General features: G+C 38.2%; 1 protein-coding gene across 14 annotated transcripts in view; it reads right to left on the bottom strand.

Moving 5' to 3' along the window:
• Positions 1 to 24011, bottom strand: part of NFIB (nuclear factor I B) — a 236187-nt gene that overhangs the window by 199009 nt on the left and 13167 nt on the right. For 9 of the 14 annotated variants that reach the window (XM_042453790.1, XM_042453800.1, XM_042453789.1 and 6 more), the window contains exon 2: positions 15235 to 15766. In XM_042453790.1, coding sequence (XP_042309724.1) covers positions 15235 to 15766 — 532 coding nt within the window. The other 5 variants (XM_042453794.1, XM_042453795.1, XM_042453801.1 and 2 more) reach the window with 4 other exon arrangements.

Below are 24011 nucleotides of genomic sequence, written 5' to 3'. Positions count from 1 at the left end.
CAGACGTACTCTTTGGTTTATGTTCATATGCTAACTAAATTCATAGGTAAGTCTCACACTGTCTACAAACAGAACCCCTTTGTAATATAACCTGAACATCTTTCCGCCTATTCTCCACCTATGATTAAGTCACATTATTTAAAAGCTCCATATGACCACTGCTGTCTCTGCAGAGATTGATCTTATCCCTGAGTATGGTTTTCTGTGTGCCTGTTTCATATTAGACAAATGTAGAAGAGAAAGGGGGAGATTAATTGAAAGCTCAAATGCTATGCTGTTAGTGGTAAGAAGTCATTCCAAATGTTCCAAAAAAGGATTAATGCTGTATAACAAGTCTATTTAATTACTGAGAGACCAGTGATCCTCATATTACTATAAGCAGCTTTACTCCTTATGTGGTGTCTATAAATAGAGCATAAATTGTTGAGGGATAACTATAGATCATGTCAAAAACATTCAGGTTATACAATGCCTCTCAATAATTATAAAATATGTAATGCTTATGAATACCTGTATATCACATATGTTCCTCTAAGAATACATTCTTGTATATGCTTCTAAGAATTTCATACATTTGCTGATACGAACTTATAAGCTATATAGTTGAGATTGGCAAGAAACCTGACTTTGCATGCTTTCTTAACACTTCTACCCCAAGCCTTTCCACATTTAAAGTTAAATAAGCACATAGGCTACTGACACACTGTAGAATTAATGCAGTTTTACACCTCTTTATATATCAAGGCTCCAGTGGAATTCTGGGATTTGTAGTTTGTTGTGGCACCAGGGTTCTCTGACAAAGAAGGCTAAATACAGTGAGACCTTGTTATCTTCCTGGGTTTGGTTCCAGGATCCCCAATGGATAACAAACTCCATGATTCCTCAAGTCTTATTAAATATAATGGCAGAGCAAAATGATATCCCTCATATAGAATGGAAAATCAAGGTTTGCTATTTGGAATTTATACTTTTTTAAATATTTCCAAGCCATAAAAGCTTGAATCCATGGACAAAAAATCCGTGGATAAGGAGGGCTGACTGTATCTCACAAAAGGACAAATCCCAGAATTCTACAGCAATGGCAGTTAAAGCAGTATCAAACTGCATTAATTCTGCAGTGTAGATGCATCCATAGAAACATATGTGTACATGTATGTAAGTGGTTGAATATTTGCTTCCAAAATTACTGTGGGAAGATGGCATGTATTTTGAATGTTGCAGCTACATCACAGTAGTCAAATCACTTACAATTTTGTTTTACAGCACAATCCAGTTATACTTTAACCAGCAAGACAATAATCACGTAATTGTTAACTGCATCAAATTGTTAACTCTTCAACTGCATCAAACAGAAGCAAAGTCTTTGTAATAGTTTTATAGAATGAGAAGGAACACATTCTTCTTGTTAGCTGGAAAATGTTAATTTTAAGCAACTTTTTGAGATTTCACACATTATCTAATTAACAAACCCTTAAACATTACTTTGATAGAAAGAATAAAAAGGGACAGTTGGCAGAAGGTGACTGGGATAATATATCCACATAGTGCTAATTACTAATGAGATGCTTTGGTTTCAAATTTAACCAAATATTTAAATAATTATTTTTAAAATCTTCTGCTGGAAAAGCAGAAAAATGTAATCTTTTTGAGGATTCCTAATAAATATGAATAATATCTACATTGTAAAGCTGCAATAAGACATTTCACAGGTGAACGATATATACACATTTTTAAACACAAGCTCTGTTGTATCTTCTACCTGGGAATTTTAGCTATAGGCCATGATGCATAGCTAAAATGGACTAAGCCTGAACTCTACCTGGAAGATAAGATGACTAAATTGAAGCTGTCATACTTTGGCCACCTAGGTCCTGTTCTCTGGAGCAGCAGAAAAGAAGCTTGCTCCCTCCTCAATATGACATCCCTTCAAATATTTAAACATGGCTACCATATCACCTCTTAACCTTCTCTTCACAAGTCTAAAATCCCCACCTCTTTAAGTCATTCCTCATAGGACATGGTTTCCAGACCCTTCACCATTTTAGTCGCCCTCCTTTGGACACGCTCTAGTTTCTCAATGTCCATTTTGAATTGTGGTGCCCAGAACTGGACACAATATTCCAGGTGGGGCCTAACCAGAGCAGAATAGAGTGGCACTATTACTTCCCTTGATCTAGACACTATACTAGATCAAGGCAGCAGAAAGAGAAGAAGACCGCACACCAGATGATTACTGGTCATGGGTCTGAACCTTAAGGACCTGAGCAGAGCGGCTGAAGATAGGGGGTCTTGGAGATGTCTCATTCACAGGGTCACCATGAGTCAGGGTCAGCTGAAAGGCAGCGAACAAGAACAAGGTTTTGGCTTGCCTACTGTAATTTTATACTTTTTGCTTCAGCTGGCACATATGTCATAAACTGTTTTTCAAACACCTTTCTATATGAAATATTTATCATGTGGCCTGGGGACAGTTTGAGAAGCACAAGATGAAAGCTCCCTTCAGCACTGAAAAGATCTTTGGACCCAGACCATACTTTGAAAACCCTTTCCTTGCATCTCTAGTGAATTTCAGTCATCTAAAATAAAGTACATGTGGCTTTTAAACCACAATTAGAGCCAGAAAAAAGCAGCTTTGTCAATACTTATTGCACCACGATGATTCCTACCCATAGCTGCTGTGTCCCAGAAGCACGGTAAATGCATCCCTTTTCATTAACAAAAGAAACCCATCAATGAGCTCACAATTGCAGCAATCCTCAGGTGTGACACGTCGCTGCCAGGGCAGGTGCAATATTGGCGATGTGGTTTCTTCCTCTCCGCTCTCCCCATCACTATTCCCAAGCAGGCTTCTACTGCTTTTCTTTTAAAAAAAACAACCCTAAATCACAGCAGCAGAGCTCCAGAATTAAATGAAAATGTGGCAATAAAAATAAAAAACCTAAAAGGCATGCTGAGTAGGGCATAAGGCAGGGAGTGAGGTTAAGGGGAGTCAGAAAGAGAGTGCAATGGCAGAAGCAGCCCCAGTTGCTTGACTTTGTGATAACGGCTGCTCACAAATAGGTATAATTCCATTTTCTTTAACAAGCACAACTGCAGCAAGAATGGGACTCATGCGGTATTGTCCTTAATTTCAATTATGGAGTAGCTTTTCATTTCAAACATAACAAAACCGCTGAATATATAACATAGGGAAACACATATAATAAAACCCAAACATGACAAATCCCTATTCAAAGAAGGTAATGTTTCACAGATTGCATGAAGCTATGAGATAAATTTATACTGCACTATTTATGCATTGTTTATCTCACAGGTGCAAAGCCAAGCTTGCTATAATACTGGGAGAGGCAGCCCACCTTAGGCAACAGGTTTTGAGTATCATTAAAAAGCAGCAAATTGTGGGGGAGGGGAATCTAGATAATTCAGATCTCCTCTCTTATGCCTCAAGTTGTCCAACCATCTCTGCACAGATCTCTTTTAGGAAGATTACCAGCAATAATCCTACTAGGAATACAAAACACCTTCGCCATTCAGCCCCTTTTTATCTAGCCGTAGCTGGGTGGCAGACAAAAAGAGCTGCAACAGACACTGGGAAGAAGGGTCATTCCATTGGTACTGCTGAAAGATCGGTGTCATTGGGCTGTTTCTCTTCCAGAAATGCTTCTGTTGTACCTTGTAATTATAATAATTTAACTTTAAAAACTGTGTTTCGGTATTTTTTTTCTTCTTCTTTCCCACCCAATGCTTTCTGCTTTTGTGTCCCATTTTGACACTGTAAGCTGCTGGGCAGGGAACTGTCTTGTTTTATTAATTGTGCATAAGCAGCTTTGGGCCTAAATACCCTAAAGGCACCAGATCCTAGCTGATCTTGAAAAGTAAGCAGGGTCTGCTTTGGTTAGTACTTAGATGGGAGACAGCCAATGAATATCAAGTGCTGTACAGACTATATTTCAGCAGAAGGAACTGGCAAAACCACCTCTGAGGATTCTGTATGGAAGAAAACACTATGAAATTTATGGGGTCACTGTAAGTTGACAGGTGCCTTGAAGGGACATACACACACACGCGCGCAGCTTTGAGAACCTTTTTATCTGAAGAGTGGGGCAAAAAGAGCTTCATTTAGGTGTGTGTGTGTTATATCATTCTCTTCTAGCCTTAAAAGATTTATTAAAGCAAAAGAGGAAACAATAAGCCATGCCTAAAAGTACTCAGTACTAACCTGTATATAGCATGAAGAGCATTCAGCCAGCACACATGGCTCAGGTTGTCCCTTTCTGCAAATTCAGAAGGGATGCTACAGGAAGAAGTCAAGCTGTGTACACAGTATGTCAGGTGGGGCAACAAACAGATAGCCTTTCATAGTGCTTAAGAAAGCCAAGATTACTCACTGACATTTCCAACTGCATATCCATCTATCTCCTTATCTATTCTACCCAAAAGGCTGCTACAAGAAGAAAAAACACAGATAGCATGAACATTCCATCTAAAATGGCATCAGGATGATTTTTGTTGTCATAGGGCCAAAGGAAGTGACAGATGCATCTCATTAATTATAAGAAGCAGATAACAGAACTATACAGTACAATCTCTACATGGATCCTTCTGCCAACAGCATCTAGACAACAAGTTCTCCACACTGTGGCTGCAACATACAGCACAACTGAAACTGAAGTGATATAAATATCTAAATGTGAAAGCTTTCACAAACTACAATCTTCTTGATGGCAATTTTTATATAAAATCATTATTAACATAATACAAAGAAAAGAGGAAATACCCACATCCCTTTTTAAATGCATATTTTTAAAATTGGGCTAGAAGTGGGAGGGGGGAACTAACATTACATCCCTTTAGAGTCTGAGAGCAGGAATTCCTTTTGCTTGCTATCCCTTCTACACAAACATGGTCTGCCAATTTGTCCCCATCATTGTTAGCAGACAAAAGGAAGCCAAGACTACAGCCAGAGCACATCAAATAGAAGACATAGCAATTCCAGAGGCCGCCTAGAAGCCCACTGGGGTGTAAAGTCAGAGCTGAAGCCTTCTTGTCAGCTATTACTATAAAAGAACCAGAAGAAATAGTGACACTTCTATACAACAGAAAGGTCAAGGAGTTTGTAGCCTTTTCATGACCCAGACAAGTCAAGGTCAAAGGATTCAGGTAGCAGCTTGGCCTGGGCATAAGTTACTGGCTCAAATGAATTGTTTTAACAAATCAGCTTTGGTCAATTAAACCTAACAAGACATGTTGCATCACATAGCAGGGTTCCTGACACTGAGGCCAGGAGCTGAGGCTGGCCTCGTAAAACAAGGCTTTTAACATGGCATAACAAATTTAAGGTAATCCATCCAGAAACTGCAGATGTCAGCATGATAAAATACAAGTTGCCTTCACCAAGAATAGGTTTCACACATTTCACTCTTAGAGAAGTGAGCCAGGGTTATTTATCCCTGTACTGCATTGACAAGATGTATATCAATATACAAGCCAGATTAGAACTTCATTTAAGCCTACATATGTGTTTACTAGATATTTATCTATAGTTGTATTTGAACAGAAGTTTTTAAAAAACTAAAAACAACAACTCATCTAACAACAACAACAAAAGAGTACCTGTTTGAAGCCTCTGCTTAGAATGCTATACTCAGGCAGGAGCCCAACTGTGTGAAGCCTACTTACAACTGGCTTATTGCCAATGATATACCCATCTGTTCAGAAGTCCCACTGAATTCAGTCAGACTTATTATCAGGAAGTAACCTCTGCCTGTATAGATATCTCTCCAGACTATCTTAATGGACATCTGAAACATAATATAAGCATATGACTCTAGCATCATCACTTTTCTTCTCCTGTATGATTTTTAATATCTTTACCTGATTTAAAAAAAAACAACCAGTGAAGCTTCAATGCCTGTGTTACATATTTTGTGCTTTTTAGTTGACCCAGCAGAACTCTTCTAGTAGATCTCAGTGCTCAGTCACATTTATTATCACTCTGTACTGTATCCAAAGAAGTGGGTTTATATCCACAAAAGCTCATACCAAAATAAAAATGTTATTCTTGATGGTGCCACCACATTTATTTATTTATTTCTCTTTCTTTCTTTCCTTTTTTTCCTTCTACTTCCTTCCTCCTTTTCATGTATATATGGAGTCACACTCTTTCAAGTACGGACGTTCCAGATCATTTAGGACTTTAAATGTCACCACCAGCATTCTGAATTGAGGCCGGCAGTATATTGGCAGCCAGTATCCTTTGCTCTGTGTAAGGTGTTGTTACAGACTCGCTAATGCATCCATACTGTACTAGTTACATGCTTCATGCTATTCTCAAGGGCACTTCCACGTAACAGTTCACTGAATAAGTCTATCCAGGAAGTTACTGGTGCAAGTACTTTTGTGGGAATGTTATCCCTGTCCAGAAAAGGCAGCAGCTGTTGAACTAGTCAAACCTGGTGCCAAGCACTCCAAGCTGCAGAATCCATTTGGGCCTCCAGAGACAGAGATAAATCTAGGAGCACTCCCAAGGTTTGTACCTGCTCCTTCAAGGGAAGTGCTACCCCAACAAGAGCAGGCTCTCACCCAAATACTTGCAAAGAATATAAGGAACCAATGTTCTTTATCTATAAAACAACTTTTAAAAGGAATGTTTCTGAGTGGGGCATAGTGTAGAGTGGGAAACAGTGCCAATCAGACCATTCACAAACCACCACATGATATGCATGCTTAGTAAATATCTTCCATAAAATGCAAACATGTCTATCTGGATTTCATAAAGTAGAATGTGACAACTTTTAAGAGAGATGCAGAAGGTGCCTGATAAGGGTGGAGAGGTAATTTATGAGGTGGAAAGGTTTCAGTAAGCCCAAAGGTGAAGGGGCAGGCAGCCCAACAAGAAAGAAAAGTATGAGTAGAGGAGAAGAAAAACCATAATGGAGTGGAAGGAAGGGGTTTCTTATCCAGGCAAAGCTGGTACAGCTAAAGAAATACTGAAGAGTAGAAAAAGGCCAGAAACAAACAAAAACAAGTTGGTAAATGTGGTGTAATGGTCTGAGTGTCACAGTAGGATCCGGGAGACCAGGATTTGATTCCGCATTCAGCTATGGAAACTCAAGCGATCTTGGGCAAGCCAGTTTCAGCCCCAGAAAACCAGTGATAAATCAGAAAAAACTTGAAGATACACAAGTCAGTAAACAAAAAAGAATTGGTCATGGAGGAACAAAAAAGCAAGAGTGCCAGAATGTGAGTGGGATTAAGAGTTTTCTTGCCCAAATGAAGCTGGGTACTTTTGCTAGTTTTAAAGACATAATAAATCACCAGATTGTGATACAACAGAAATTGTTACAATTCTCCGTGCTGTTCCCTTTCTCATTCTATGTAAGGACTTCAGATTTTACTTAAACAAAACTCTGCCCTCCAAAAATCATCATCAAACCACTAACCTTGTACAGTGTGGGCCCTTCCCTTACGCGGAGGATCCGTTCTGGAGCCCCCCGCATAAAGGAAATCCTGCGTCTGGTAGAACCCTATTAAAAATAATGGGGCTCATGCCCGTTGCACGAGCCCCATTACTTCTTCTGGGGTGCACCATGGTTTCTTCCAGGGTGGCTTTCAGTGTATGCCGAAAGCCATGTACAGTATATCAAACCCATGTATGACGCAGTGCTGCGCAGCAAAGAAGGCCGGTGTTTCACTGCCGGTCTGTACCGGGCCTAAGATCCCCTTTCTTTTATTACTTTGCTTAAGTTTTGCAGACTCATGCCCGTGGCCTCCCTAATTTAATCTAGCCATCTGGTATGCAGTCTTACTCTCTTTCTTCCATCCTCAGTCTTTCCCAGCATTATTGTCTAATGAACCATGCCTTCTGATGATGTGGCCTAAGTATGACAGCCTCAATTTGATAATCTTGGCTTCTAGGGGTATTTCAGGCTTATCTGTTCAAGGACCCATTTGGGTTTTTGTTTGTTTTGGCTGTCCATGGTATTATCAGCACTCTTCTTCAACACCATATCTCAAATAAGTTGATTTTCTTTTTATTAACTACTAAATTAACTATTTCTGAACCTATGTGCTTGTCCACACAAAAATGAGAGTTAAGTCAATCCCATTGTGGGAGAAGGGCAGGATATAAATCCTTGAAATAAATATATAATAATAAGTGGTAACAACACTTGAATCCAAAGGTGTCCTTCCTGAGGGGAAAGGTAATTCTGCTTACAGATTGCATTCTTTCTAATTCCACTCTCCCAGTGCAGGATACCCATTCCTGTGCCATTTGAAAGGATCCCTCAATCCTTGGGAGTAACTTTGGCAGTGGCACAAGGAGCTCTAGCAGGAAGAAAGATCCAGGAAAGCGTCTTCATGAAACAACCATCAGCATAATTCTGCCTGCTCTTCTCTGTATCCAATCGATTAATTTTTCTCCTATGCTTCTGCTTGAGATTTCTATATGCCTGGGACACCTTCTTTAAAACCTCCAGTCAAAAATATTTACAGCCAAATTCCAAACCAAATTAAACATATTTGTTTAAAAACAAATTGACATAAAGCATGGTAGTTTTGGCACACAGAAGGTTCTGAATGCCCTCTTATTTTAGAAATACAGTGAAATAATTATTCAGTCTATACAACCAACTTTCAAATCAGTATTTTAACTGGTTTGTTACTGTTGATAAAATCAATCTGAAACTGGCATATTATACTGGCATTTTAAGCACTGTAAGCATTTTACGATTTAAAAAATGTGCTTCTAGTTTATGTAGGATTCTCCTCACCCTTGGCCACACTAAGGACAGTATCCTACACTGGACATCCATTGTCAGAACAGCAGGATCCTCAGAGAGTGGGTTTCCATTTCCACTGCAGCTCCTCCCCCAAGAACACAAAAGCCTTCTTCGGAGGGCTAGGAAACTGTTGGGGGCTGAATCCACACTGACAAAAGAATCCAGTTTGACACCATTTTAAGTGCCATGGCTCAATGCTATGGAATTCTGGGAACTATGTTCTGGCACCAGAGCTCTCTGGCAGAGAAGGCTAAATAGCACAAGAAACAACAATTCCCAGAATTCCACATCATTGACACATGGCAGTTAAAATGGTGTCATATTGGATTATTTTGGCAGTGTAGATGCAGCCTGGAACTAGTTTTCATGTAGCTCTTAGAGATACAAGGAGAAGGGGAAGGAAATGAAGTTCTGTGATGAACGTAGGTCTAAGCTTTCAAGCTTGACTTAAAATCACACGTATGCCCAGTATACCAACTGTAACATCTATGGCATATGAATGTTATAGAAAAATGACGTAAGTCATACAAAACTGAAACAAGTAGAATTAGAGGTGTTAAATACTTCTTACTGGAAAACTATTTTGAACACAAACATAGTACAGTGGGCCCTTGATAACTGCTGGAGTTTGGTTCCAGGACCACCACCACCCCATGGATACCAAATCTGTGGATGCGCACATCCCATTAAAAACAATGGCACGATAAAATGGTGTCCCTTACATAAAATGACAAAATCAAGTTTTGCCTTTTGGAATTTATATTTTTGGAATATTTTTAATCCATGAATGCTTGAATCCATGGATTAAAAAATCCATGTATATAGAGGGCTGACTGTAATATTTTAAACTGCTGCATGTAAGGGGAAATGTGACATTTCATCTTACAACATACCCCTACACTTTCCCATAAAATGCATAGCCATGCAACCCTTCAAAGAGCAAAAGAACAACAAAAAAAGAGATGACTGCAATGTGTCCACTATCACACTCTTGGTGAACACCAAGTGAATGATATACAGACATGCCTCTCCTGATAAGCCGCTTCACATAAACATTACAGTGTTCCTTGCACAAACTGCTACAAACAACTGTTACACCATACTGTGTGAAGTAGCCCTTAGAAACCCATCAACAAGCAACAAAGCTCATCTGAAGCGCATAAAATCTACTTCCTAGGGATCCAGCAAAACATTATGCTAATTCATACATATTGTTCCATAGTAGTCGATTTTTGTACAACAGTTTAACAGGTTTTCATTTCATACAGTTTTCAAATGTGCTAATTTCTTTATTGTTTTTTTCTATAAAGGCACAGTGATTATCTAAAGATCTTCCTTTTAGTATCTTAACTTTTATGTTCCTAGAACTAGCCCACTTAAGAGGTGAAGTACTAAAAGGTAGTTTAAGCCACAATACACTTGACACAAGTTGCTTTTAATATGCAGTGATGGGCGATGTTGTTAAGTACCACTACATCGGAATAATACCAACACATCCGCAAAGAGTAGTAGAAAACAAGAAGTCTATATATGAACAGTCTTCATGGTTCACTAATGTCTAATGTATTTTTAAATTCACTCAGAAAATATCCCCATTAGGCATGCTAAAATGCAACAGTGTATATTTTAAGGCGATCTTAAAAGTTCTGATTTAGTTTATCATCAATAAAAATAAGCCACATTTATACACACACACACACCATAAGAAACAAAAAAAAAATACCAAAACACTGAATTACAAAATAGGAGATCATCTTTTTAAGGATCTTAGACTCTAGATCTTGAGTATCTTAATACATTAGAGCCAGAGAGAGAAAGCAGGAAGAGACTGCTTTAGCTAGCCAAGACCTAATGCCAGTGTCAAATATGACTTAATGCAGAATTGCAATGGAACCCTGAACAGTGTGATCTTAGCAAGCCTCAGAAAATTATTGTCTAATATAAAGTATTGCCAGTCCACAAAGAGAATACAAGTCCTCATTAAACTATAAAATATTGAAGGCAGGAGGGTTTTATGTATTTCCGTTATAAAGAAGTTGCCATTTTTAAAAAACAAATCTGTCCATTTCTTAACTTGCTGTGATAACTACATTTTTAAATATACAGTTTCTCTTCTTCTGGTGAAAGACCAGCTTCTCATCCTCCCAGCCCCATCCATCCCCCTCTTCCCATCCATTTTTTTTTTAGCCAGACAGGACACAGTCTGGCGATTCAGGGGCTCACGTAGGCCAGACTTCCTTCAGTGCAACCCTTTGGGTAGAACTGCTAATCCATCTTATTAATTAACAAGATAATGGTGGTTAGCCGGAAAGCAATATTAATGTTAATTTCAGGAAATATACAGTAAGCAGAAATTACTTAGCCTTTACATTGGTCTCCGGTAGTTAACTTGTGCAGTTAAACAAAAGAATATTTTGGTATTTTAAAATCTGGAAATTCAGATTATCAAAACAGCAGAAGAACTGGAAGAACTATACCTATCTGCTGATAGGTGCACAATGCATTTCTGCTGAACTCTTGGTTTATAAAGGGAAGCTACAAATCACAATCCCCAATACCTTACCTTAAACTATGTGCTAAACTGGGAACAGTATGTGACATATCTACAATAAGAAACATGTGGCAGTTATATGAGACATACCAAGACTTACAAATGTCTCACGCACCTATTATTATTAGTGCTATTGTTATTAGTAGCCAAAGAAGTGTGTCTTCAGTTATCCATAATGTTTCTCATGGTATGCTTATGCTGCATATAGTATGTAACAGTACATGTAACACACTTGAAATGCAAAAACAGCAGATAGTATGAGGATTAAATAATGAAGAAAAGACCTTCACACAAAAATAGCATGTTTCAGTAAAAAAAAAGCAGCCGAACTTTACAAATCTGCTACTATAAAATGAAAAAGTTATCTATTAGAGGAAGGATTTCTATTATCTAAAGTTCTACTGCGGCAAACAAATACAACAGCTTTCATTCAGCGATTGTCAAAAAACTTTCCAATGTGCCCACTGCAATGCAGATGCCAACCAACGAATCAAAGGCATTCAGCAACTAGACAAAGAGGGTTTGATGCCAACCTCGGTGCCACTGGCAACCATTATTGGCATCAAGCACATTGTCTGCTTTTCCTCCCCCACTCTGCTGGCACTTGACAAACAAAATGGCGGTTCTTGTAGAAACGGAACACAGCACAAGAGCTGCACTGATTGAATCAAATACACCAAATGCTTTTGTAGGCTGAGAAACTGCTTATAGCAAATAAGAGAAACTAGCAAATAATACCTAATTTTTTTAAGCAAAAGAGAGTGGTCGTGGCATTTAATTTTAAGATGAGTTCAAAACATTCTAGAACAAGAGGAGAATCCATTTAAAAAAATTATTGAATTAAGTGCTACATGTTTTAAACACCTGTGGACCATAAATCATTTTAGTCTCATTTTCTGCCCCCGACAAGTGATGGGAACAAATAACTACATCCAGTAACTTTTAATTTTTCCTCTGTTCTGAAATACCAAGACAAAACTTACAACAAAGCCAAAAAGTGGCGAAGAGAAGACGGGCAGGATTTTGATGGGTAAAAGGGAAAAGGCAGACAAATCTAGTCAATGACAAAATTTGGAAGACTCTGTATTTCTTCCATCAGAACAGATGTGGAAGCAAGTAGAAGAATTATTTTTGTCAAATCACAAAAAGGACTGACATTTCTAGATCAGGAAATTCGCAATATATTCTAACATTGCTCTGCTCTGCAATGCGGATGCCAACCAACAAATCACAGGCATCCTAGGCTAAACAAAGAAGGTCTGATGCCAATCCTGGTGCCACTGGCAACCATTACTGGCACTCAAACTATTCTTCCTCATGTTTTTCGCCAACATTTAAGCATATACCCTATTTGATCCTCTCATTCAATTTATACCTTTATCCTATTTTCATCAATCCCTGCCCATGCACTATTTTAATTGCTGTGCTTTATTGATGAGAGGTTTCCAAATAAATTTCCAGATTCCAAAATACAAAATCAACCCTCTATCAAGTAACCACTACTTTAACCAACATACCTTTTGCAAACTTAGCAATGCCTGGCCTGCCAAGATGAGAAAATTGAGAGCAGACTATTCTGACAACAATTAGAAACTGTCATCATTTTGGTAAAGGAAAACTACTACAAGTGTATCATTTCATGTATAGAAGCTACTCCTTGTTTAGCAGATTCCCCCAAAAATGTTAACAGCGCACAAACTGGATGCAGTTTGTGAAACAAACAGAATGGTCTCTCACAGGCTGCTTGATGTAAACAGATGTACCATCCAAGGGTTGGTTTGTATTTTCTTTTCTTTTCTTTTCTTTTGGTCAGTAACTGGAAAAATACTGGAAAAGGTGGAGCAATACTGAAATACGGTTTAGGTAATTCAAGCTTCTTTTGAAAAATCTTACACTATACTTGACACCTGCACAAGGTATCACCATTAAAACTACCTATCCTCCATTGCAACCCTCACATCAATTTCAGATCCTAATCCATCAGCTATAAAGCACATCATCCAAAGCACTGTACATAGACAACTACAAGATTTGCTTTAACTATGCTATTTTTATCTGTCATTTACTTTCTGACGGACATTGCACAGATGTGTACTATCATCAGTTCACTAGCTGAAGGATGTCAGTTTACCTGACTGTAGCCTTTTTGAATACACCTAGAGGTGAAAAGATATATATTTGAAATTGCTATTTTAACCATCATAGCAAATTTCTTCTCTTTCTTCTTGCAGCACAATCCTATGGCTGTGCAGTTTAATGCAAGTCCTATGAGATTAACAGCAAATATTTAATCAGAAGTCCAACTGAGCTTAATGGGACCTTTCAGGTAAGCAGATATAAGGTTACAGTCCAATGCCGCAGGTGTTTAGTTAAAAGTAAGCCATACAGGACCTACAGAACATGTCTGCTCAGAAATTTAGAATGAAGTTTTATTAGGTTCAGCAGGACTCACTGCCAACAGAGTGGGTACTTAATGAAAGCCCTACTCTCTAGTAAGTGTTATCACTAGCGTTGGTAAGATGGTAACTTTAGATTATTTTTATGAGAATCTTCAAGTGAAAGTTGCACTGTAATAAATTAGACTGAACTCAGGAGAAAACTGTCTTTAAATGCCATTGAAATTATAGACTTAAGTCCTTTTCTTTCAGTGAGATTTAAATCACTAGCTCTGAATTGGGGCCCTTCTTAGACTTTGTAAACATTTGCCTCTGCTAAAATGGAGATAAGGGAATGTTCATAATATACATGTACATGCTAATACTGCAATATATACTTACCACATTTTGCATATAAGCTAAGGAATTGGGGATTCAGAATGGGACAGTATCAGGTAAAACAAACAATTCGAACAATAAAAAATGTTTTGAACGTGTATAAATCCCTAGCCAAATGACAGCTATTTTAGTTTTAATTTAATGTATTATTCAGTTAATTTTCATATAAAAGAACTCTATCTTATATTTGAACAAAAAATAACACCTCCCATATGCTTTGTTTTGGGCCTCTTTTGAGCAACACAACAATTTAAGCAAAAAGACGTCATCTACAAACATTATGTAATTTCAGTTGCCTCCTAGCATAGACCTGGCTATTCTGTTGTGGCTTTTACAACATGATAGTTAGAAGCATCTATCTGAAACTGTACACACAGAAACAACCCATGCATCTAGTTTGTACGCATTACCCAAAATATCAAATCAGAAAAACAATTGTCTAAGCACATGTAGAATTCCAACTGTAACTTCGGATGTACTTTTGCTACATTTTAATACAACTTCATATCTTTGTATTTAAGCAAATTTTTCCCAAAAAAGTATACTTAATAAAATTATTATTTGCTATAAATATTTAGAGAAAGAGCATGTGGTGAACACTGACAAGGCCACTGACTAACATGAGGTGTTCACACATGACATGTTCACAATCACTGCATATTAATATCCACATACTTTGATCCAGGGCCAGTCTTTCCATAGTATTCAGAGTGTGGTCTTATTAAAACTTGTAGATAACAGGCACAAGTAGCAATCACTTTAGTTAAGTGGATGTGGCTATACTGAATAATGTGAATACAATTTTTATTCATTTGTCAATAACAGTGATCCTAGAAGCAAAAAACTTTTGATTTGAGATGAACAATGAAAACTTTCCTAATATATTCCACTTTATTTATAAGAGATATTAGCAAGCATTTTGAGATGTACTTCGAACTCAGGTGTAAAGTACATGAATAAGTATGCACTTGTGCATATGTATGCAACTCTATTTGAATAGTATCTGTGTGTGTTTATGTGTGTGTGTGTGTGTTGACACACATACACAGATATACAGTAGCTAGATTGATGATTAAAAGAAAACAAACCTAATAGTTCAACACATTCATACAGAGAAATAACCTACCTTGATCCTGCACATAATATGCCAGAAACAAATCAAGCTCCTTGACTGATACTGTTATGTGATGTGGCTGAACGCAAAGTGCTGGATTTGTGCAGTGGGGGGATTTCATGAGTCGTTCTCCATCCGTACTTTCCAAGGGGATACCTTTGAAGAGGATCACCATGACTAGATCCAGGCGCCAGACTTTGTCTGCTTGTCGCAGACAGTCGATTCTCCTAATCTTACCCTTCTGGTCAGGATTGGACAATACACAGCATGGGTGCTTCTTCCCAGTAACAGTGAGCACAAAATCCTCCCGATACTCTTGGCGGATATCTTTGCGCAGCTTGGCGAGAAGCCTGGATGCCCACTTCTGTTTAATTTCAGGCTTTTCACTAAGTAACTCATCCTTGACTGCTCTTTCCTCATCCTTTGACATTCGCTTTTCATGTTTTTTAAAGTACTTGCGTTTTCGAGCCTGAAGGTTGAACCAAGTGTAGGCGATTGCACGGACGTGTGGAAGAAGTGCCTCAATGAATGGGTGAAACTCATCCTGTGGGGAGAAGCAGAGGAGAAAAGAAAACAAAAATTTAAATATCAGTTGCATTTGCACAGTTAAGGCAAAAGTAACACAGCTTTTTTTCTCTCTCTCTCTCAATAAAAGAAGAAAGAAATGTAGGTTTAATAAAGTGGGCATTACGGTTTAATAAAGTGGGCATTACTAATTCCTCTTGTTTTTTATTTTACAGCAATTAAAAACATCCAGGGAAATGTAGGTGAGTACCCCAAAAAGCATCTCTGTAATTTCATTTTATAGAAAATACATAAAGTATTTACCCCTATATGGACATACAAACATATCAGCTTAAAAGAAAATAAAGTGACTGGGAGCTTTTAGCATTTAGAGATAGGGAGGATTTATCAACAATTGCACCAAGCAGTACCATTTTAAAAAAAGGACAGCACTGTAATTTTTAAAGTATCTGAATGGAAATGTCCAGACGGCAGGGATACAACTCTTTTGTACAACTAATTTCTTGTCTCTGTGATACAGAAACACAAGGTAATGCTACACAACTCCCGCTTTTGGAGCAGGCTCTCAGAAGAGACTGACAGCAACACAAAGAGCATGCGCTACTAAACATGATCCATTCTTTTATCCATTGTCCAACATTCCAATAATGAAATCATTTTTTGCAGAAACAATAGTATTTAACTACTATATATTGTAGATTGACAAACTATATAGTTTTTATAGGATAAGATAGGATAGGGCAGGATAGGATAGTTATGAGACATATAGTAGTTTATTGTATACTGTAAGACACAAAACAAGAAAAAAGACATAAGAAACAAGATGCACGGAAGATTCTAATCAAACTTCCTAAAACGTTTAGTGCTGCACGCTTTCTGCTCAACATTGCATATTCCTTCCTAACCTTGTAAAATAAAAAGTTATGAATTTAATTATGGATATTATACGAGTGTTGTCTCAGCAGCTGTATTTGAACCCACTGCAGTGTTCAAACCCTCAGAAATACCTACTTTAATAACAAATCATGAGCATATGCCAGTTATTTAAAAACCTCTAAACATCTATTTGACGCATAAAGTAGAACAGGACAACTTGGCACAAACTTTGGATTCTTTGTGCAGGGTAACATTAATACTGCATCACTGGATAAATCCTGTTTTTCTGAAATGCATGCTATCTACTTATAGTTTCACATAGCTTTACCTGGAAATTCCTATAGATTTGCCTCAGCTTAAGGTTTACTGAAGTTAAGGGGGAAACCAAATTTCAGTGGAGGACAGCAACAATTGCACACAAGTTTGTGGAAGAGAAAGTTCCTAACCTAAGGCATCGGATACAAATGTTTAAATTTCTATGTGGCATAAGTCTCATTATTCATGTCATTATTCTGTTAAGTAAAACAACTTAAACACATCTAGCAACTACATGCATACTTTGATACTGAGAGAAAGCTGTGAAGAAAGGAGAACACTGTTGCCCCTCCACCCTCAAATTTTAGTGTCGGTGATTCTAAGCCTTTATTTCTAACCTTATAACTGTGTATTTTCTTCAATAATATACATTCAATTTAAACTGCAATATCATGTTATAGGGAATATAATACTATATATACATACATACATATAATTGCACTTTAATATTCATGGTGATATTAATATTGAAACATAGTTTTAACTGGGAGGCAACCCTAACTGATTTCAAAGAAACTTTTTTTTGTATACGAAGTCTATCTTTGATGGAAATGCAGATAACATTTAGTATATCTTCAAGGGTAGAATAATTTTTAAACTGTTCTACATTACTGTTTTTTAAGCCAAGGAATTTGTATAAAGAAGTAAGCTATAGTAACCCCAGCATTGTTTACTGTACATTGTGAATACGTTGGCAAGCATTTATTCAGGGAAGGAAAGTAAGTGATCTAAGTTTCTGCAGAAATATTACTGAAAATTCGGGTATGCAATCGTTTCCCCAGATGGGGGTGGAGTGGGAATCAAAACAAAATGATACCCTTCCATGAGATACAGCTGAGGGGCATGAACCAAAACAGATTGCCAGTACATGATTTGATATAATTACAATACAAAATAGAGCAAAGTGCCAAATAACCATTATTTAAAGAGACTAAAACTCCTGAAGTGTTTTGAAGACTTCTGCCTCTATTCACGGTCCACCGAAAGTAGAGTCTAGACCATGGAAAGAGTTAAACCACAATCTGCTCTTTGTGTGGGAAGGCAGCACAGCTCAGAGCAACCACAGCCCAGGATAAGACTTTGCTATCTCAATGCACTCTGGTGCCAGCTTTTTTTCTTGATTACTAAAGTTTGATTCTTTCCTTTATAGCCTAACCTGCGTAAAATTGTCATTTAAAAATGCATTTTAATCATGCATGTAGCAGGAAAGCAGCAAAACAAGCAGGTGTGAAAGAAACGATGGCATGCACAGAATCAGAGTGGGGTGCAGGAATGCTGCATGGAGCTACCTAAAAAATAGTGCACAAAATGTAAATAAACCATGTAAGAATACTATCATATCGATAAGCTTCAGGTTCTAACATTTTGTATTTTACCAAGAAAATTATAAAGGTTCAGATTTTAATGAGAGTGACCCCATTCAGTACAATTTTAGTGACTTTACAGGAAATAAGCCCTACTGAATTCAATGGGACTTACTCTCGAGTAAGAGTGTTTGCTATTACAGTACAAGCAAAGCAACTATTTTGTGTATTTAACTATACAATAGCCTATTAATTAGAAGAATGTGCCACATGTACAGCTTTTGAAAACATGTCTGTTGTCATCATGTCAGCTGATGTTAGCAAAAATTTTAACACGGAACATACATTTTAAAATTTAAAAGATACATTAAATCAGAAAGGCCAAACACTGTCACAAAGCTGTACTACAGGATACTGTACTAATTATCACTGCGCTAATGCTGAAAACATTGTTTAGCACAAAACATCTCAAACTTTCTTCTAGTGGAGATCAATCATGACACACATTCACCTCAAAACAGTTTTAAAAAGCCTTTCCTGAAATCAGAATTTTTGCATCTAGTGGTGATAGATGCAATACAGGAAAATAAAGTTGCATGTGCTATTTACATGTGGTGAGAATTATAACTCAACTTTGCAAAAAATATTTCTGAAGATATAGGTATACACCTATTTTAACAGATGTTACAGTTGGATCCATTTGCACTGACAATTTGTACAGAATGTAAATATAAACCATTTGTAAATTTGAATTAACTCAGGGGGTGCGTGCATGCATGTGTGTATGGATGGATACTGCAATTTCAGTATTAACAGGCCAAATTTCTCTCCAGAATAACAAAATGGGCAAGTATTTATTACATTCTCACTTTGCCATCTATTCATTTTCCAATAATTTCAGGAAGACTATTCCATCAAAAAAGCAAGATAACCCCATAATAATAAACACACACACATTGCAATATAGGATTTGTTTGGCACACAATTAATCTATTTGGGAGAGGGGAAATGCAGCAAATCCTTCAACTTTGCTACTTACATAAGAATGAAAAGGATTATTAATAACCTCAGCACCTGAACATACCAAATAGCTCTGCAAGGTTTATATGAATCACACAAAATGGGAATGGGCATGATTCTATTGCTAATTGTCCATTATACTTAATAGATATAAATTTCATAAATAGAGGATGACTAATTACAACTCAGTTACTATTACCTCCTACTGATTTCAGTATATCTTAATGTGGCCTCAAATTAGTGTGCTTGGGATTATAAACTTAGAGTACACTAACCATTCTAATGCCCAGAAACTATTTTCATATGGATTTCTTTAAATGAAAAATTAGGTATTTAAATACTTATATAAGCACCATTTTATTCAATTTGTTTTTATTCTAATAGTCTCTAAGACCTCCAAGTACAAGTATTTTATAAAGCACTATCACCACTATAATTACAATAAACCTCAACCACTGAGCAAGTGTGGGAAGAAGTGCAGATTTTCAAAATGATTTCTGGCTAGTTCTTTTCAGTACAGTGTATAAAGCGAAATAATATACTACACAGTCTTAAAGAGCAAATGAGTCCTCAATTCATAGAGCAAATTTGATTTAGGAAAACATTCTATGTGCAAAAATTAAAAGGTTGTTTCCTCCAAATGCCAGAAATACCTGATATTAATATATTTCTGGATTCCCCATGAAACCTACTTTCTTATGCCATCAGTTTGTAATTGTGGAGTGTATGCAAACTACATCTTAAGAATATATGCTGTTTTACCTAAGCCAAAAGTGAGATTATAAGGAATGTCTATGGCACATAAATAACTCATCCAACGGCATGTGCAAAAATATTCTAAAAGGAACATATGAATGAAGGCATAAAGGCAAAAAATAGTATTGGTCCATAACTTGCACGGAGGCTTTTATGTTTCAAACTTTATGTGCACTCTCATATCTAGAGAGAGAGAGAGAAAAAGAGAGAGAATCAGCAAAAAGTTCCAGTGAGTAAGATTAAGACAACAGTTGTGCTTTCAGAAGTAAGTTCTGCTTAAACTAGCAAGACTTACTTCTAAGCAAACGTCTTCAGTATTTTGATTGCCCTTCCCCAGACCTATCAAATTTTGAACAGAGCAGAGCACCTAAATAAGAAATAAAAGCCTCATGTTTGATTACAGAGTATCCGTACCTACAATACCACATTCAGAGACATACTCGGCTGCTGTCATTTCTCAACTATCCCATAACACTTTTTGTTCCACCTGTTTTTGTACCAGCGGAGCTCCTATTTACTTGCTGCAAAGATCCCCAAGTTAATCGCACTTTGATGCCAAACAAAATATAAACAATAAAAATGTGTCAGCCAAAAAAGCTACAGGACGGTATCCAATCACTGAAGAAGTCTTATCGTCGTTTAAATCTTCATTCATAACTCTGCGGATGCCTTGGCCCTTTGGAATCGCTATTGTTTCTAATTGCCACATGAAATCTTAACTGTTTTGGTCATATCGCCATGCCCACCAAAATATTAATTAACTCAAAGCTCCACTTCTTCCACATTAGTCACAGCAACGTAGATGGTTAAGGCGGCAATCCTATACAGTGCAATGGGAAGTCAAGGGAAATTTCACTCCAAAGGACTGACTTCAGAGTCAGTGTGTGTGTGTGTGTAAGACTGCACTCTTTTCAAACTGCAAAATGTTTAGCTAGAATTGCTCCAAACTGACCCAGCTTCATACACAGCCTGTAATACACACTCTGCCCATTTAATGAATTATGTCTTCTAAAACTTTTACTCCCCGCCAGCCATTCATCCCAAAAGGACTCAACTGTGCATCAAAAACTGTGAGCACCTACTCTTGCCTTTAAGCGAGCTTCTGTTTTGCACTCTCACTGTCCAAAAGTTGCTCAGATTTCTATGCCGTATACAAAATTACCCTCTCTCTTTTTGTGTTTTAATGCCCCAAAGGACTTACAAATGCCTGCAAGGCCTAAAGCGACTATGAAAGGGTTTAATTTTGCTTTTGACCTTGGAGGTTGACTTGAGAAAGTGACAAGCACCAAAAAAAGAAAAGAATAAAGCTTTCTTTGGAGAAGGGAGAAAGAAAGAAACAAGACCCACATCCTCGCTCACCTTTCCACAAACCAAGCCACATCCATGCATGCGATCAATTGGATACCAATGGCCCAGCATTGGCTTAATTAAAAAAATAAAGGGTCCCTTTTCTGTTTGAAAAGCAGGGACCGCAAAGGAAAACGAGAAGAGCCACAGGATCAATCTGTTGCAGGTCAGTCTTTCCTACTGGAGCAGGATCAACCTTTTTTTCCTAGCTCTGGAACAGGCTCAGTCTTTTCAAGACCAGTCTGCCACAGAGAGCAGGGTCAGTCTTTTCTAGACTAAATCCTTCCCAGAGGAGGCTCAAACCTATTTTTTTCCCAGCTCAATCTTTCCCTAAACAAGATCAATCCCCCCCTCCCTTTAGACCAATCCACAGTGGAGCAGGATCAACCCTTTCTGGAGCAGGATCAGCCTTTTCTGGATCTAAAGCAGGATCAACCTTCTCTAGCTGAAACTTCCCTGGAGCAGAATCAGTCTGTTTCTTCTTTTTAGAGACCTATCCACGATCCTACTGTTTTTGCTGAGCCGGCTCTTAATCATCGGAATCTCTTTCTTTCTTTCACTCTTTCTCTCTTTCATTCTCTCTCTCTCTCTCTCTCTCTCTCTCTCTCTTTCTTTCTCTCTTTCTCTTTTTCTCTCTCTCCCTTTCTTCCTTTCATTCTTTTTCTCTCCCTTTCTTTCATTCTCTCCCTTTCTTTCTTCATTTTCTCTCCTTTTCTTTCATTCTTTTTCTCTCCCCCTTTCTTTCATTCTCTCTCTTCTTTCTCTTTCATTCTTTCTCTCTCCCTTTCATGCTTTCACTCCCTCCCTTTCATTTTCTCTCCCTTTCATTCCTTCTCTCTTTCTTCCACACACACTCTCTCTCTCTCTCTCTCTCTCTCTTTCTTTCTGCAATCCCCCTTTAGCCTTCCATGCATACATCCCCCCATCCATTAGCCTTTTGCAGCCCCAGACCCCCCTTTACCCTTGGACAGAGTTTTCTCTTCTCCCCTTCCTCCTCCTTGCAAAGGGTCCTCTTCAGCCCCTGCCCCTTCTCCCCCAGACCCTTCCTTGCCTACCTGAGTGAGGCAGATGGGGGAATACATCATGACTTGGCTCCGGGGTCGTCTTTGCACCGAGGAGGAGGAAGAGAGGAGTAGAGGCTCATCGAGGCATCCTTTGGCTCTCCTCGGAAGAAGAGGAGGAGGAGGAAGGGGACCAAGGAGAGGAAGGGGCTGCTGCAGCCTCTTCTCCACAAAACCTCCTTAAAACAAACAGCCCAGGAGCAGCTACTTTCCCAGGGAAGAGGAGAAGGAGAAGAAACCCAAAGCCAGCCTCTGCTGGGTCAAGGGCTCCCTTTTGGGGGGGAACTGGAGAAGGAAGGAAGGAAGGAAGGAAGAAGGAAAAGGAGGAGGAATTTGGGGAATGGGGGGAAGAGAGAGAGGGAAAAATGCTGAATGGGATGCTATAAAAGAGGGAGGCTATGCAAGGACTTCCAGCCCTCCTCCTTCTCTTTGCCTTGTCTCCTTCTTTCTCTCTTTTTTGCAATAAGAAAAAAAAAGGTGTTGGTTGTGGTTGTGGTGCTGCTCTTGAAGAATAAGAAGAAAAAGGTGGTAGTAGTAATTGTGGTTGCTGCTACACACCACACGGTCCTGTCACCCACGTTGCCAAAGTTCAAGGTTGCAGCGGCGACGGCGGCGGAGTAAAGCAGGAGGAGGAGGAGGAGGAGAAAGTTTGCAAGGAAGAGGGGAGGAGGAGGAGGAGTGGAGGGAGGGATGTGGGGGGAGTTTGCAAAAGAAACCCAACCAAGGCTGCAAAACCCCTCTCCACCGCAGGGCTCCTCTTCCATCTGCAGCCTCTGCCTCCCTCTTCCCTTCTTTTCCTTTCCCTTTTCCTTCTCTTTCTTTCTTCCTTTCTTCCTTTCCCTCCTCCCAACTCCCTCCCCTTTTTCTCTCTCTCCTTTTTAAACGCCCACTGTAACAGAAATACATAAATAAATGGTCGCTTGAAAATCCAAAACCATCCATCTCCTTCTCCTCCTCCTCCTCCTCCTCTTGCAAAAACAAAAACCCCAAATCCCTGCAACTTTTGAGTGCGAGTAAAAGAGGGTCTATTATTATTATTATCACTATTATTATTATTATTATTATTTTCCCTCCCTCTCCAAATCAAACTTGAAATGGACCAGGGAAGAGGGAGGTGTTTCCATTTTGTTATTTAATTACACAACCTAAACACACACACACACTTCTGCAAAAACACATTCTTTCCTCTATACCTTTCCTTCCCCCTCTTTTCTTATTTCTGTGTCTTCCCTCTTTTTTTTAATTCTAAGAAAATAAGAGGATGGGTTGTTTTTTAATTTTCCCTCCTTCTCCAAATCAAACTTGAAAGGTGTGTGTGTGTTTCCAGTGTGCTATTTAATTACACACACTTCTGCAAAAACACATTCCTTCTTCTTTTCTCTTTTCTTAAATTTTATTTCTGTATCCTCGCTCTCTATTTTTTTAATCTCCAAGAAAATGAGAGGAAGGGAAGGGGTTATTATTATTATTTGTTTCCAGTGTATTATTTAATTACACCACCTCCACACATACACACACATACACACACACACACACACACACATATATATATATATATATATATACACACACATACTCACCACAT

Source organism: Sceloporus undulatus, chromosome 2, assembly GCF_019175285.1.
Source record: "Sceloporus undulatus isolate JIND9_A2432 ecotype Alabama chromosome 2, SceUnd_v1.1, whole genome shotgun sequence".
Taxonomy (NCBI): domain Eukaryota; kingdom Metazoa; phylum Chordata; class Lepidosauria; order Squamata; family Phrynosomatidae; genus Sceloporus; species Sceloporus undulatus.
Note: the sequence above shows the minus strand (reverse complement) of the source record. Positions and strands in the feature narration are given on the sequence as shown.